The sequence below is a fragment of the Odontesthes bonariensis genome, chromosome 14 (assembly GCF_027942865.1).
Source record: "Odontesthes bonariensis isolate fOdoBon6 chromosome 14, fOdoBon6.hap1, whole genome shotgun sequence".
Taxonomy (NCBI): Eukaryota; Metazoa; Chordata; class Actinopteri; order Atheriniformes; family Atherinopsidae; genus Odontesthes; species Odontesthes bonariensis.
In genome coordinates, this window is record NC_134519.1 from 10,304,942 (window position 1) to 10,322,668 (window position 17,727).

General features: G+C 41.4%; 1 protein-coding gene across 1 annotated transcript in view; it reads left to right on the forward strand.

Annotated features, from left to right (window-relative positions):
* The window catches only part of lig1 (ligase I, DNA, ATP-dependent), a 57,867-nt gene that overhangs the window by 32,045 nt on the left and 8,095 nt on the right, over positions 1-17,727 (forward strand). Inside the window, exons 19-24 of the mRNA XM_075482795.1 lie at positions 721-831; positions 4,516-4,587; positions 7,401-7,545; positions 8,044-8,126; positions 10,526-10,678; positions 14,765-14,818. Coding sequence (XP_075338910.1) covers positions 721-831; positions 4,516-4,587; positions 7,401-7,545; positions 8,044-8,126; positions 10,526-10,678; positions 14,765-14,818 — 618 coding nt within the window. The remainder of the gene's footprint in view (positions 1-720; positions 832-4,515; positions 4,588-7,400; positions 7,546-8,043; positions 8,127-10,525; positions 10,679-14,764; positions 14,819-17,727) is intronic.

Consider the following 17,727-nt stretch of genomic DNA (forward strand, 5'->3'; position numbering starts at 1 on the left):
CAGTCTGCTTTAGGTTGTAAATTTAAACGGGATTTGAGGAATCCCGATGGTCTCGGATCAACCTCACTCCCACGATGTTTGTGGCTGAGATAATTAGCAGCTTGATCTTGACAATCGGGTGCAATGGTCAATATAGTCTGCCCATCAGCGAGCTGGTTTATCCTGAGCTTAAACCTTATCAGGGTTTTCCTGCGCAGGGAGGTGACGGTCGGCTTCCAAAGCCTCTTACTTATGATGCATAAACGATAAACATGCTGCAAAAATTTTTCTGATGAAGCTTTTGTCACAATGTGGGCATCTGGCCAAAGACGTGGGTGCTTGCTAACTGGGGAGAATAGAATGGGCTTCAGTAACAAAAGTCTATTCAACAGTAGCAATCAACGTAGGGGAGGAAAAATGCTAATTTGTTGACTTCTGAAGTATTTGACAGTAAACTGAGGGCAGCCACAGGTCCTGAAGCAGCCTGAACGTGACCTCAGTTTGATTGCATATTTTCCTGCCTTTTTAAAAAGGCCCAATCTAAGTCCCATGGAGAGTTTGTATCTCTCGGTTTGTTGAATGCACTTCAAACTCTCGGTCTAAAGTCTGCTGTTGCAACTGCTGATGTTATGTTTCTGTAGACTGGCTTTTTAAAACAAACTATCACATCCCTACTTGTCTCATCTTAAGCCCTTTGTTTTCCTCTCTAATTTGCTTTTCCTCATTATTCTTCCCCATCAGGTGAAGAAAGACTCTGTGGTGTCCTGTGTTCTGGACTGCGAGGCGGTGGCCTGGGATCCCGAGAAGAAACAGATTCAGCCCTTCCAGGTCCTCACCACTCGCAAGAGAAAGGTATGGAAGAGAAGAAAATGTCATCCAGTGCAAGGAATGGGAATAAAATGTGTGCACTGTCATGAAGGAGGAGGGCAGGAGATAATGAGAGATGAGGGAAGAAGTGAAAAGGTTGAGGAGAGGCAACAAGACAGAGATGAAGACTTGGAGGTGGAGGAAATTGAGATAATAGAGTGAAATGATCCGGCAGACGGAAGTAGATGGACGTAGAAAAAGTAGACAGAGAGAGGGGGGGGGGCAACTGATGGATGGGAGACAGACAAATTATATGGATGGAAAAAGGAGGATGAGATTGAAAATGTCAGCAAGGTGTTTATTCAGTTTGATCAGAGTAACGGCCTCTTTCCACAACACCAATCACATTAGGACCAAACCGCTCCCTTTTCCGTGTCTTTTTGTTTGCATAATGGCACCCTGGTAAATGAGGAAGGGAGAAATGAGTGCAGATACGGAGAGAACACGGTGATAAAATATAGCTGAAAATGATTAGCTCGATGATTTTCTTTTTTGCTTCATACATTGACTGCTATCACGCCATCGTGATTATTTGTAATGAGGGTTTGATGCACGAACTGATCACACACTGCCCCTCAAGCGTTTTGTAGCAGCATCTCCAGTTTTTCACTATCACAAATAAAATATTTCGGATGAGGCGATGAAACCCGATGGGTGCTAATTAAACATCGTTAACGAGCGGAGGGGAAAGCAATGAAGGAGAGAAGTTTCAGTTTTAAAGCTTGCAGGGATTTAATTGCAGATGCTGGCTTTTCATTTTCCTGTCCCCATCATCTCGCCATTAAACTTGGCCAAAGTAGAACTTAAGTGTGCGTGCGTTGCTTTAGCAACCATTGCATTTCAGTATCTGCCAGCTCAAACCTTTCAACCTGACAAAGATGGTGTTATCTCGCCGGTTTAGGTTGAATTTTGAGGAGAAGTGACAGGTATATTCAAAATGTGCACACATCAAGTTCACCCTTCAGATCATTAAGGCATTCATACATTAAAATAGCATAGTTGCAACCTAGAATTTAATTAATTAGCCTCCACCACTCGCCGGCTGCGGCTGCTGACCTTGAATCCTGCTCTTTGGGCTCGTACGCACCATACTGGTAACCACAGGTTGCCTGCTGGGTTTCCTCCTCTTACCAGCATCTAAACTGACTCCTTTCAACCTCTGACTGAGATGTACAATCTACACATTTGCAAGAAGTCATAATTTATGCCAGAGCAAAACGGGGGTCAGTGATATTTACGACACCCCGTCTGTCTGAATATATGTTTTTGTTGCAGTTACAAACCCAAAAGGTTTAGTTATGACCCGACTCATTATTTTCCTCATTAAATCTAAGACAACTGGATGTATTGATTTATTTTTGACTGGAGAAAGTCTTTTAAAAGTCATTTCAGAAAATTGAGACAGTATTTCTGTATTTTAAAAATATTAGGCGAACCGGAACCAGAACTCTCTCGACACTGACGGCTCAAACGCACACATTTGGGAAGCAGTAATCGCTTGAAGTAAGGCACAGATTAGTTGCTGTGTATCTCATAACTTCCAACATTTTGTAAGAACAAATCTCTTAATCTAAACTCTGTGGGAGCCAGATGTAATGGCCCAGGCTGATTGTTTTTGTCACTTAAGTTAAGTCTTAAAGCTCTGGTTGTGTGACTAAGCTTGTTCACAAGTGAATATAGGATTAAAACCTACTTTTCCCGGATGGTATTGGGGGGATGAATATAAGTCTGAACAGCTGTTCGACCTTTATTAAGTGCCTAAAACATTTACAGGGTACTGTATGTGTTTAAATACACATAATCTTTGCAACGGCACTGAGCGAAGTCCAGGGCCTGTGCCAGGAATTTAAACATCTCTCTTGCCTGACGCTTCTTTTGCTCTGTACTGTTTAAGTGCACATAGATAAAAGGGTAATGACACTTGGGTTTACAAACTGTCAGCAGGTCAGTTTAATTTGCATTGGGTGAATTATTTAGCCTTACTAAAACTATCTGGTGACATGTTAGTCGGACAGTGGCTTCATTTTTTTTTACATGTATTTGCTTTAGATTCAAAAGACCCTAATTCGAGAGGGATTCAAAGAGCACAGTCCTCTACTAAGACCATTTCCTTAATCTGCAGTTTGAAGAGTGTGATATGGATCATTACCAAGATTTAATGGGCTCTTTATACACTACCTCTCCTAAGAGTTGAGCATTTTTTCTTTTGCACAATCCCACTTTTTGAGACAACAAAAAGCTTTCTTCAACTCAACTCAACTTAACTTTATTTATGAAGCCCTTTAAAACAGCCGTGGCTGAAACAAAGTGCTGTTCATGAATAACAACACGAAATATGAGGCATAACACATAAGAACAATGTAAAAACAATAATGAACAATAACAATATTAAAAAAATAAAAACAATAACAGAAACAGTCTCATGCTGGGTTCAATTCATTTTTATTTATAAAGCGCCAAATACAACAAATGTCATCTCAAGGCACTTAAATAATAAGGTCCAATTTAAGCCAATTGGAATTCAATTAACTGTAATCATAATTATTTATAAAATAATCCAATTCGTTCATATTGAGCCAATTCAAATACAATTTCCTAGCTAAGGAAACCAACAGATTGTACTGAAACAATGATAACATATTTCTTTGATATTTTGAATAAGATTATCTTTTGTTTAAACTTTTGAAGGGACAATTTGGGTTTTCTTAAAAGGCCAGGGAATAAAAATGGGTTTTAAGACGGGTTTTAAAAATGGACAGTGACATTGCCTAATGTGCAATGGGAGGTTGTTCCACCGTTTAGGACCAGCAGCGGAAAAGGCTCCATCTCCTCGGAGCTTCTCGCCAAAGTTTCTGTTCACATACACATCAGATGCATTGTGCATTGTTTACATTTTCCTGCCACATACTTTGCTACATTAGCTGCTGCATTGTGCTTCTTGGCACGTTACTACAAGCTGTAGAACATTGTGCTGCGGTGTGGGATCACCAGCGGGAGTGGGCTTTGCTTGACTGCATGAACACAAACTTTGGAACCGTTGCCAGGAAACATTACTTCATAGGGATGTTAGGGGTCAAAAAGTGTGCAGGGTGCCATTTTTAAATGCTAGTGGTAAAAGCTGAATTAATGAATGACTAACATGAAACAAGCTAGCTGCTAAAAAAAAACAAAAAAAAAACAAAGATTTCACAGACAAAGTTGTGGATAATGGCTGATGCAGTCAGTTCCAAGGAATTCAATAGCACGTCACTGAAGTACAAAAGTCCTGGAATTTTTTTCACCGGGACCATGATGGACACCCCGGTAATGAGGCAGAGTTGGGTATGAGACCATTGGGGGGTAAGCAAGAGTGGAGTAAACAAGATGAGGTGCAAGAAAGGTGAGAGCAGGAGATGGAAAAGTAGAAGAGGTGAGCAAAGTAAGTGGGAGAGCAGGAAATGATACGCCAGGAGAGAGATGAGAACACCAAAGAGGTGCGATGCTGTTAAAGGGTAAGAGGGAAGATGGGACGGCTGGGTGGTTACCTTTCGAGATGAACCGGGGAGAAATCAAAGAGCTCTTTGTAACAAATCCCAAGGTGGGGATGTAGCGATTTGTGAATGAGATGCAGCTATTTGCATGTTTTTGTTGAGAAAATACTGAAACACGTGTGTTGATGTTTCCCTACAGGATGTGGACGCCTCAGAGATCAAAGTCCAAGTGTGTGTGTATGCCTTTGACCTCCTCTATCTTAACGGCGAGGTAAGCCTTAATGTTCTTAATGAAATGTTAGCCGAAGATCACTGGAAACGCTCCCGTCTTCCTTTTGAAACGGCCGTGTTTTTGTTGTCTGCGAGCATACTTTCATGCTCGTTGCCCTGCAGAGATACCGCCAATGTCCTTGAATGGCAATGATGGTGCTACTGGAGGCCGTAACCAGATGATGATTGTGACGCTCATTATAATTCCAGCCGAGTGCGCCTTGATTGTGTGTCTCTCTGTGTCTCTCTCTGAGTTCTGTCTGTGCTTTTTAGAAACCGTGTGTTGGACAGAACTGTGACTCTGTGTTTAAAACTTCATACGATCATACAATTTTTAAGCAAATTTCTTAAGTTTGCTGTTGATGACTTGAATTAGTGAATGGATGCAAGCCAAATGACATCATTGAAAGAGTTCTACAGTATCATGGCAGATTCCCACTTAATATGGGATTTATGTAAATGTTATTCATTGATTTTTCTGAGCACGTGTTTTTTTTCTTGTTGTGTGGCTGTTGTTGACCTCCTTCCTCTGTACATTTGTCATATCCTGTTCCCTTTGCCCCACAGTTGTCACTACTAACTGCGTTCTTGTCCTGAGTTTTTTCATGCCTATAAACAGTGCGGTATTCATTAAGTGGACATAGTTACAGTGATGTTACTCCTTAAAACCTCAAGATCAGCACCTCACTGTTGCCAGAATGACCATGTGTGTGTAAGAGGGAGGAGCTAGAGAGTGACACTCTGGACCTGAGTGGGAGGAAGACACTTTAAAAATTAAAATGCTGTCGACTGTACCTCCAACTTAAAAAACAGTAAAGAAAGCAGAATGGATTGGTACAATTCATAAAAAAAACATGGATTTATAAAGAGAAAAGGTGTGCACCCAAAACATTGTTAACCGTCTCAGGGCTGTGCTCACATCACAGAGTAGAATATGGATTCCATGCTAACACTTCAGCCATGCACACGATGTCAGCAGGGGGAAGATTAAACTGTTAAACTGTTGTTTCACCAGTTCAAGCAGAATATCCATTTATGTCCACGAGTCCCGCTTTGAAGCATGTCCCGGCTTTTACATGCCTTGAAGCTTTGGTTTGCACATTTTTCCTGTGTCAAAGTGGGGTTCATATAAACACCGGCAAACCAGATTTGAGCCCGTTTTTGATGTTAACGCTCCCTCTGATTCTTCAGTTGTTCTCAGTGATCCCCGCTGAGAACAACCAGCCTTTAATTTAAGACGACATTCACTCGTTACCTCCCGATCTCACGACGAGCAGCAGCCACTTTCTTTAACGGTTTCAGGAATTATGGCCGTTTGGCCCTTCTACTGGGGCCGTGTATCTTTTATTTTGACATTTTCCAGACTGAACATCCACAGATTTGTCAACTTTTAGGCAAAACCTGCAGAAAGGGGCTCTTGGCAGTATGTAGGAGGCTTTGATGCAGCATCTCAAAGCAGTTCATCAGTATAACACATGCAAGGCCACGCAGCAGAGCTGCTTTGATGCATGTCACAGTGTCAGAACATGCCACTGTCCTATTTTCTAGCATGATATGCACAACCTCTGGAGAAAAGCTGTGCTTGTGTCACACTGAGTTCTGGGATCCACACTGCTTAGCAGCTGTTGGTATGCATGTATGCACCTGCTGCAGGCATGTTGTGACACATCCATTGACAAGCACATCTTTTCCAGCATATGTGCCATAATGACAGAAAATGTTGTCAAATGGCTAAATCAGAAGGATGTAATGACCCTCTAAATCCATGGTTCATGTCTGAGTGGAGTTCTCCCAGATGCACTGATTTGGCTTCTGGTTATTCAGATGGAATCAACACTTAAAAAAAAAAAGTGTGAAGAACAGGAGTTCCGGACGTGCAAGCCAAGACATGTTCTCACTTTTTATGAATAAAGATAAATTAAAAAATTCAAAATGATTTAAAAACTACTTAATCTGCCTCACAAATAGATAAATAGCAGAGTAAATGGTTGCAGCCCTTGTTCACATCTTTTATTCAAGATTTGATGGATTACAATCACAAGAGAATCCAATTTGCTGGACTCTTTATCACATGTTTATCATTCAGCTTGGGTTGGGATTTTATTACAGGAAGACTCAAAATCGTTGTGGGTAATGTTTTTTAGCACTCCTACTAAATGGCATCTGTATACACTCACAGAATTTGATTGCTCTCTCAACTTTAGGATTTCTATAATGGTGCTGAAACAAAATCATGACCTTCCACTGGCTTCCCACTCCTAAGTTGTGTGGGAATTCTCTGTGAGATGCACATTTTGAGCTGCCATATGTCTGTAATAAGTTGCATTAAATGGAGAAGAAGAAGCCGGGGGTGTCGTTAATGGGACCTGCAATCGCTTTACCTTTTTATGTGCTCTTTCTTTTTTTTGTGTGTGCATTTATGCTTCCGCACCTCAGACAAACCTTTACTGATTTGTGATGTTTAGTAGAGTTTGTTTTAATTTCACATTCTTTTTAAACACACCAATTAAAAATGCCTCAAATTACAGTTGCTGGTTGTGACCATGCTCAATAGATTATGTGCACTGAAGACTATGTGTGTGTTGCAGGTTTGTGCTGTTCGTGTGTGTGCGTGGGTGTTTGTATGTGTGCCTAAAACTGCTGAAACCACACATCCGAGGATATTCTGAGTATATTCTGTTTATTTGTATCTGTGTGGGTAGATGGTAGAGATGGCATTTCATCCTTGTCACCGCAGGCCCTCGAGCAATGAAGAGGAAATGGTTGCGAAGATACAGTTTTGCCATTTGTAATGATGTGTGTGTTTCTTCTCAGTCCCTGGTGCGACAGCCGCTGTGCCGGCGTCGGGCTCTGCTGAGAGAAGGCTTCTCAGAAGTGGAGGGAGAGTTTCGGTTCGCCTCGTTCATGGACTCCAGCAACACTGATGCCATCGCTGAGTTCCTGGAGCAGTCTGTCCGAGGTGTGTGTGTGAGACGGTGGCAAACTTTTCCTCCTTCTTGTCCTTCCTGCTGTCTCTGTATCTTCAACTGTTTTTTGCCTGTGAACTAACTCTGGGCTAGTTTGCTCGCCTGGTGTCCTTGTGGGTTTCGAATCTTTCCGTGTGTTTGTGTGTGTGTTGCTCGAGTCTATTTCATTTGCGCCTTTGCCTGCTGCTTTCATGTGTGTCGCCTTTGTTTACTTGTCTGTGCATGCGACGTCTTTGTTTGGCCTGGATGTTTTTTTGTGTCTGCATGAATTTAGTTCCTTTAAGGAAGAGCGGGCATGCATTTCCTGTGTCTGCGTGTATGAGTTATACTCCTCTCCTCGTTCTGTCTCTCTGTTTCCTGAACCCATTTGTCTCCTTTTGAGATGCACACAAATACATTTAATCTATTTTTACAGATAATCTCTTAATTTCCTGTCTGCACTTCGGGGATCGTGTTTTGGTGCATAAATGTGTTTGTGTGTGTGTTTGTAGACTCCTGTGAGGGCCTTATGGTGAAGACTCTGGAAAAGGATGCAACCTATGAGATTGCCAAGCGCTCCCATAATTGGCTCAAGGTGTGTGTACATGTGGTTGTGGCGTTAACACCGTGACACAGAAGTAAATCACACGTCACACACGGTGCCCTGAAAATGCTAACATGCTCTTCCTCTAACACATTCCTTCTGTTGTTTTGAAACACAAATATAAAGGTCATTATTTAAACCACTATTGGTTTGGGGGAGAAAAAAATCTTCCACTTTAGAGAAGAATTTTTTTTTAATGTTTTGTGAATTAATGAACTCTTTTAAACTCCAGTGTCAATGAAGTCATCTTAGAATGTAAAAAAAACATCTCCTTTACCCGCTGTGTGATCACACCCTTCTTTAAACACTTTGACTACATCAGATTGTAGGATTAAGAGCGACAGGACAGGAGTGTTTGAAACCAGGTTTGAAATGTTCCAGCAAATGCTTCGCTCCACATGCCTCTAAACTCCAGGCTTGCAGCTTTCAGATTCTCTGAGAAAAGGGGAAGTTATGGAGGAAACCTTTGGTTAGGACGTACCCATATGTTTTAATTTCAACAAGAAAAGCACGCCGACGCTGAACTATAGTGTGGAAGTCGTGCCCACGATCAAGATATACAAACAGAATTAAAAAGCAACCAGTAAATCCCATTAATTCAGAGCAGTTTTATTCATAAAAAACAAAATGATGATTTTTAATATATAACCACATTTTGGCAATATTTTTCACAACTATTCACCCTATTAACTGTACACCTTTCATGGCTGTTGCCCTTTATGCAGCTCTGAAAATAATGATGAAAAATATGAAGATGTGTACTTATTCATTAAGCTACCTAGACAACAATATGTTAAGCCCAATTTCCATGAGGCCAACAGATGTTTGAGTTTGAAGACAAATGGCTCAGATGGAGGCAAATCGGCAGTACGATCAGCAGTCATCAATCACCGTGTGAACATTGCTAAGATAGGATTACTGAGGCTTCCAGAGACGTCAAAGTCCCACTCTAATCTAGAGTTTTTGATATTTTCAAGGAGTTGAGAGCTGTCAGTGAAGAGTCACCGAGGTCTGGGGACATGAAAGGGCAAGAAAGACAAACTGAAAACTATGGTCTACTCTGGAAAATGAACAGAATGTAGATGAACAATGGAGAGAACACTTTGATATGTCCAGTGTGCGGTATCATGAAATTCAGAGTGATTCACCTGGAGCTACTTTCATCGTATTGTAATGCGAGCGACAACAAAGAGACTTGTCTGCATGCCGACTGGAGCTGATGAAGGAGATCAGTCCTTTGAGTCGGGGGGCTAAGTCGACGTTTCGTGACGTGTGACCCCTTTACCACTGATCAAACGGCTCCCTAACACCACAGAAGCACATTGGGTGGTGTGAACAAAACAACAATCGAGTGCCACTGAAAAATGATTGTTTCTCCAACCAAACCTTTATGTAAAATAAAGCTCTTTACATACATGTGATAACATTAAGCACTCCATCACCTTTTAGATTTGTGCTCTTTCTGGGTCCATTTTTGTAATTTGGTGACGTTTTAGGCCTTTTTGGAAGCAGAAGTTGATCTGCAGCTCGTGCTACTCTGAACCGGCCGGGGGAAGTCGGTACAATCGTGCAGAACACGTCACTTTCACAGACGATGCTGTTGTGACTCAGCAGATTCTCCGGTGATGGCTTGATGTGCGTAAACACAGAGCAATGTGGGGCTGATCCGCCTTCTATCTGGCATGTGTGAACACTGATGGGTCTTTTTTTTTTTTCTTTTTTTTGCACCGATAAGGTGCAACTGATACGTTAAAAGGGCTGCAGGCTGCCAACTCCCTAAGCTTTTATCATGCCTTTCTCCACTCGACTCCATTGAAAACACAGGAACAACCCCCCGCTACTTGTGCATGTATCCTTTAATGTGAGTGCATGCAGGGCAAACCTGATTTTAAAAGAGATGTGTAAATGTTATCAGGTCAGATATGGAAAGATTAGTAGCATCATTTTCAAAAGAGGGGAATGGGATACTCATTGGGGCATTAAGCAGATCTATTTAATTGGTGTCATATTGCTTTAAAAGGAATCCGTGTTTGAAAGGAGCTCAATTGTTCTTTCACTACGACGTCGCTGAAGTATGGAAAATGTAAAAAGAAGTAATTTTGTCTTACTGAGGAATACACAGAGGTCATTCCAGTTAATTCTCAGAATCGTGTTGATCTACTAAGATAGTTGCAGTTTTTATCATTCGGAAGCATAGCTCCCATCTCACACTCTATATTTATGAATGAAACATGGTTTATATGCATAGTTGTTACAGTTTCAGAGTCATTATTGTTCTGATTTTAAGATTCAGATGCATTGTTTAGTACCACAAAGGCATAACATCTGATTTTTGTGGCAGAATACAACTGTATGTATGTGAACGGTGTTTCTCGTTGTCTTCCTCTCAGCTGAAGAAGGACTACCTGGAGGGAGTGGGTGACACGGTTGACCTTTGTGTGATCGGTGCCTATCTGGGGAAAGGTAAAAGGGCAGGTACCTACGGTGGCTTCCTGCTGGCCTGCTACGATGAGGAAAACGAGGAATTTCAGTCCGTTTGCAAGGTAAGTGTGTGTAGCGAATGTTTCATTAAGGGTGCAGCGATGCGGTAAACTTAATGCATGCTAGATACTGGGCGCACAGCTTGTTTAACTGATGTGTTTGGCATCTTTATTTCGATCTAACCAAGCGTAAAATGTGCAAATTAGGTTTCAAGGTTTAAGCGCTCCTTAGTTTTATTTTGTTTTAAGCACTTTTTTTTTTTTTGCTTTTCGAAAGGTTATCTTCAAAATAATTTTACAAGTAATCCCCGCAAAAAGATATTTGCCCTTTTCAAAGAGCTTGGTATGCACATACATTAGATTTTCTGACGGTAAAATCTAAATTGATGTTGACGATTGTATTGCGTTCTCCCATGTGAGTTAAAGCTTGCGTAAACACTTCAGATTTCCAGTACCTTCACATAGTCTTGTGTTTGTGGTGTTTGGAAGCACAAAGAGTTCATGTTAACCAGAGAAACTGACTGAATGTTTCTGAGGTTGACGTGTAAGTCAGCATTTCCAGGCAACAGTTGAATCTGTAATTTCAGTGATAAGTTTGTACTTTCATCTGGTGGCCTTTGCTGTTTAACAAACATGTAATTAGTAGGAAGTAAGACGGGTTTCTTATTAGGGCAACCAATTTACAGCTCGAAGATGGCATGTTTTTGACATTTTATCTATTATTAGACCCAATTAGACTCATATTTCAGATTTGTGTATTATGGTGCTCTGTGAGTGGTTGCCATGTTTGTGTGTGACTTTTTCTCTCAAAGTTGTGTTGGAGGAATATCTTTGTGCCAATAAATGTCTATTCTGACTGTTTGAGATATTAAGAGGGCGTACAAGTCGGTCAATTACTTCTTCACAGAGCTTGGGTTTGGTTTCTTCCTTTGAAAACCTTCAATCTCAGTTTTTCTTCAGTAACTTTTGTGTCTTGATCCTTAAATGAATTTACTGAGCGTGCACACTCGTGTAAACACCAGCAGAGCTTACCTTGTGTGCGCATCCATAACACCTTCACAGCTCATTGGTACAACCACAGCTTTCTGCTTTTGCTGCTTCAGTTGAGCGAATACCTGTTAAATTGCCTGCTGTACGCTGATCAGCCACAACATTAAAACCAACTTGCATTGTTGCATTGTTCACAAGCTCCCTTCATACAATCTCATTCTTTATTACATAATAAATGGTGTTTGGTGACAGGCTGTTAATAACAGACATAGACAAAGCTGCCATAACTCTTGAATTAGATGCTGAGTCCAACAAATTGGCGAAAAAGCAGCCAATGTCCAAAGAAAACTGTTGCTCAAGACCACTTAAAAAGATTGAAATAAATATAAAGACTTGAGTCGACTTTTGCATTTCCTCAGCGCACTATTTGCATCTTGAGCTACGCCCCCCCGCTTGATTTCCAGCTGTGAGAGCTCATCCGCAGCACAGAACCTCCTGCTGTGAAGTGCATGTGTAAACAACAACGTCTGAGAAAGACGTGACCCCAAACTGAGGGCACATTCTCCAGAAAATCCTCAGTGTTCATGTGTGAAAATAGTTGGTCTGGTGGGTTTCATACCTGTACTCCTGCCCTCTTTTCCAACCCGTGTGTACTGCTTAGATAAAAACACAAGCTGCTTCTTCTTATGTACAAGTTAAATCCTTGCAAGCAGTTTCTGTCCTCTGCATGCATGCATAAGGTGTTCAGGCACAGTATTGATTTCACTTCACTTTTGTTTCTTAAGCACTCAAGTGTCCAGTGCACAATCACTGTAATTATCTGGCTGAAATGGAAGAAGATTGACTTAAAAACTGCCTTGTGCTGTCTAAATGTCTCCTGTAGACAGTTTTATGGATCCAAATTCAAGGCGCATGTGTTTTCTTCAGGGAAAAGAAGCAAAGCTGAAACCGTAAACATGCCATTTATCTTTTATGTGGTGCTTCACGACAGCCCAGCAGTTGTCAAGTGACTGCAGCATCCTCTGCTGCTGTGTGCTGCATTTCATCATCCCTCTTCTCCTCAACGCTGGCTGTAAAAACAAAAAAAAGGAGATGGAAGTGTTTAACCCACTTTTCATCCCTCACCACTTATCGTGGCTTCCCGTCCTTAGTTCAGATTGTCCCCTTCAGATCCAGGAGCTGTGCTGCTCCACACAGAAAAAGACTCGCTATCATAAAACAGTCGTAGCAACAGTTAGTCGTTTGGTTATTTTTGTTTGTAGCCCTGAGAAACTACGGCTGACACCCTGAAGAGGCTCATTTATTGCATACTTGATTGTTATCGGTCTTTGTAAAGACTTTGGCATCGGAGGAAGACATCGCTGTAAATCTAGGACATTTCAATGAAATGTCAACTTACTATCACTTTACAACATTTCACACATCCCTCAAAACTATTACTTTGCTGTATTGGCTCTTATATTACCACCCATCTCGTTAAATGCTCTTTTTTTGAGTGAGTTTTTATGAGCCAAGTAAAACGTACCAAATAGTGTATTTACAGCTTGCTGTTTTGGTTGATAATTTGTTTTTTGATGGTATAACAGGCGGGAATAACTCAGAGCAGCAAGCTAGTTGGGGTGCTTTGTGTCAAAGAAAAAAAGTGCAGGAGTAAATGCTTCTAATCAAAAAGTACTTTAGCCACACAAGCTGTGGGTTCAGTTTGCGGCAAAGTATGGCGAGCCTAATGGGCGAAGCTCACGGTGGATAAAAGTTGACATTTCAGTAAAAACAACGACCGCAAAACCTAAAACGGAACAAGATTCCAGAGAAATCAACAAACATCACAAAACGAGACGGGACCTCATTTCATCAGTTTTCTTACAATTAGTAGAAATCAGCTTTTTTCCTGTTTGTTGCTTTGTCGTCTGCTTTCCTTTCGTGTTTTAGGTTATGTTGTTTAATGTTACTGTTATCTGAAAGGTTTCCATCTTTTTTTGGTATCTTGTGTCTTGTTTTGGCTGCACGGTGGAGTGGTGGTTAGCACCGTCGCCTCACAGCGAGAGGATTCCTGGTTCAACTCCCTGCTGGGGCCTTTCTGTGTGCAGTTTGCATGTTCTCCCCGTGTATGCGTGGGTTCTCTCCGGGTACTCCGGCTTCCTCCCACTGTCCAAAAACATCCATGTTAGGTTAATTGGTGTCTCTAAAATTGTCCTTAGAGTGAGTGTGTGCTTGTTTGTCTCTGTGTGGCCCTGTGATGGATGGCGACCCGTCCAGGGTGAACCCCGCCTCTCGCCCAATGACAGCTGAGATAGGCTCCAGCCCCATCGTAACCCTAAAAATTGGATTAAGCTTGGATACAAAATGGATGGATGTGTCTTGTTTAGCTGTTTATTTTCTGTATTTTTCCAAAAACGTTCTGTTTTCTGATTTGTTGTTGCTTTGTGAATTGTTGCAGTCTCTTTTTCTTGTGTTTTTGTCTTTTTCTCAAATGCTACCTTTCTCTGTGCTGAGACTCGAGCCCCCTTTGGCACCGGTGTAAAAACGTGAGAAAGCGGCACAGTTCTGTAATGTGATCTCTCACTCAAACACCTGCATTGATTGGATTAAGCTGCTGGAGGGATTTGACTATCGGCACACAAAACAAACGAGTCATTGTAACTGGCTTGGCTCTGCGTCTGGTGTGAAATAGGTGTTGTGTTCTCACTTTTGACAAACTGTACCACTGTTGGCATGTCGAGGATTAGGCCTTCATGGATGATAAAAATGCATAAAGGTGCCACAGTTGAATTAAACTGCTGCCACAGACGCTTACTGTAAAGCTTCTCCTGGACACCTGCAGAATATGTCTGCGGGTGACAAAATGTTTGCGTCATGCATCAGAATTATTTTTGTCTTCCTGTGTGTGTGTGTGTGTGTGTGTGTGTGTGCCTGTTAGGTGTTTCTTGTGTCCCAGTAGGTTCACGTCCTTTCGTCCTCTGAGGAGTGACATGACACTTGAGGCAAATAAGGCGGACGAGATGCTCGTGTTGTAGGAGGTGGTGTGGGGGGGTGGTTGCTGGCTGTTCTGTGTTCTGCCACTCGCTGCCAAATGTCATCTGTCCTTCCACGAAGGAATATGTGTATGCGTATATCAGAATGTGTGTGTGTCTCTTTCTCATCTCCTCACGTCTCTTTCAGATTGGGACAGGCTTCAAGGATGAAGATCTGGAGCAGCATTACAAGTTCTTAAAGGTAAAGTGGCGCTGCGTGACTGACTCTGACGAGCCTGATTTAAAAACCACAAGTCAACATCTTTCCCCCCCTCCTCACTGATGCCATCATTTTTTTAAAAATCAGAGCCGCTAATTGCAACACAGCTGCAGCTACTTGAGCTGAATTATTTTAGAGTTAATAAAAGCCTGAATTGGTGTTGTTAAAGTTTTTGAAGCCCTTTCATTCCACAAATAATTACTTCCCTCGTTTGGTTCTTCTTGTGTTCCATCTTTTCTGATACAAGTGGAGATTTTGATACCAGAATAAGAAGGCTAGTGCGCAGATGGGTTTCTAGAATGGAACACTTTGTTAGCAACAACTTAGCTGCTTTTAATGATAGAAGTCCCGGATCCGGCGTAGAACATGTGCTAAATCAATGATGCGGGATCGACTCGCCGTGGCGACCCCTGATAAATGGAGAGGCCGAAAGAAGAGGAAGGAGAAGAATGATGGAAGTCCCGGATATTAGCTCTGGCATTACCAAGAATATTTTTACCCTGGAGGCTTGTTGACGAGTGATATTACACATCAAAGACGCCGCAGAAATACCCATAATTTGACTTTATAATGCGTGCATTTAATTGCAAATGTGTGAAATTGTGCCTATTTAGAAAATGTTGTGTAGAAACTATGGAGTGCTGATGCACCTATTTAAAGAAAGTTCAGGAGAGCAGTGCGGGCGCGCTCTTGACGTTAGGTAATGAATTGCTTTTTCCATTTCCATATGAAGAGGTTTGTTCCAGAGCAGCAGCAGTATTTGAGGCAATTGACAACTGCTCTCTGAAAATGATAGCTGGTGTGAGAGTCAGAATTCATTTGAAAACTCTCAAGTTCATCAGCTAAAATTAGACGGGAACAAGCAGAGAGTCTTTTAAAAATGGAGCCATCTGTTTGGGAGATAATTCTGTTGGTTTATTTTTTGTCTCGGCATAAAGTGATAGTTGGCAGATTGGCTGTTTAGAGTCGGTTGCACTGCACGGTGCAGAATCACCACAGTGGAGCAGTGATTGAGAAGGTGTTGTAACCTTTATTTATTTTTTTTTTCCCCTCTCAGACCAGTACAGCCTGTGCTGTAGCGCTTTGTAATGAAAGTGATGGATGGTGAATTAAGGCGAGTCAGCGGCGGGGCCGATGGGACCGTCGACAGGGAGACAATTTGCTTGTTTACACTCCTCCAGGTAGTGAGATGCTGTGTTGTAACGAGGCCGGCACTGATCCCCTGTTTCACCGTTGGGATGCCGGTTCTGATACACGAGGAAGGATTCTGACCTATATAAATCTGATACACATGATTGGAGGCCCTTGTTTGCTGAGGCTGGTGCCCTGTTTCATCTGGATCAACGCCAAAACGTAATTTCTCCTTTGCTCAAGCTGCTCTCGTCTAAGTTTCATGGAATCTCATTTTGTAGTTGTTGTTGTGGGCTTTTTTCTTTTTTTTCTTCTAAATTTTGCCTTGATAAACGTCTGTCTTTCATGAATCGAGGACTAATTTGTTTTCTATTCATGAGGGGGTTTTTTTCAGTCAGCTGCTTCTTGACTGTAGATATTTTCTGGCTTTTCTACCATAAAACTTGAGAAATTCCAGTTTCTGATGCACTTTTTGAACCTTTTTGTTGTTTTTCTATTAAAAACTGGAACAAACATATTCACCGTGTTAATTTAAAATCGGCATGAAGTGTGAAAAACCTTCAGTAGGACCACATAATTATTGAGATGTTCACATTGGAATGAGTCTGCGCTATTTTTACTGCCCACCTTTGTGTTTTTCTCTCTGATAAATCCGGCTCACTTGGGGGTTATTTCAACCCTGACTGATGGTTTAATTTGTAGAAACTTACCAAAACTACAGCAGTTAAATGTCAACTTCAGTTTCACATAATCCAAACCTTTTAACTGAGTTATTTTATGATAAAAGGGGCAGTTTTTACGAGTTGATATGTGGACTCACACATTTCACGATGCAAGTGGTTGAAGTCTGAGGTTGAAAGTGTTGGATTGTTAATTGTGTTCATCTACGTTGACGTCTAAGAACTTTGTGTCTGTGATGTGATCTGAGCTTAAAAGCTACCTCAAACCCTGGACACTCTGCCCTTGCAGCTGCTGGCCTAAAACATGTTCTTTCCAGCTCTGCAATTTTCTGATAAGCAGCTTTTTTTTCTTTCTTTTTTTTTTTTTAAATAAATCGAGTACAAGTTGTACTAAACCCCCAAACTGACCTTAAACTTTAGTTCTAGTTTTCTATCCTGAGCACGAAGGCCTTTCTTAGCTCTCTACATTCACTTCAGTCTAACAGCTGTTCTACATGTAAGAGAATGAATATTTTCTACCAACCGTTTGTCTCCCGAGACGAAGGTGTGAACGCGATTGTAATTATCACCAATCCTTGGATAAGTTCCGAACACGATGAGTTATGTAGAAATAGCCGAGTGAATAAATAAACAGATTATATAGGCACACAAATTAGATTAATTGCTCACTCACTACTAGAAGTAAATGATGTTAAATCAACCCAGGTAATTGCATGTAACTGAAATAGCTCCGACACCTTTTAGGCTCATATAAATGTAATTCTGTTATTCCTGAGGGCACGTACAGTTGCATTGTTTCATCACCCCAACCTAATTCACTACTTGACCCATTTACCGAGTCGTCCATTTAAAATGAGCTGCCGCTTGAAAGGATGTTAACTCTGTAGAATTTTCTATATTCCTGCATAAACGTGACCTAAAGCACCAGCAGATTAGATGAGAAGTAGATAAAGAGGCGCCAATTAGACTATTGAAATGAAAGAAATAATGGACTCGCTCAAATGTTTATTGAGGAGAATGATTCAAGTTTCCCATATCTGTGAGCGACCCGAGTGGAGTCGGCTGTTTTCAGTCTGTGTG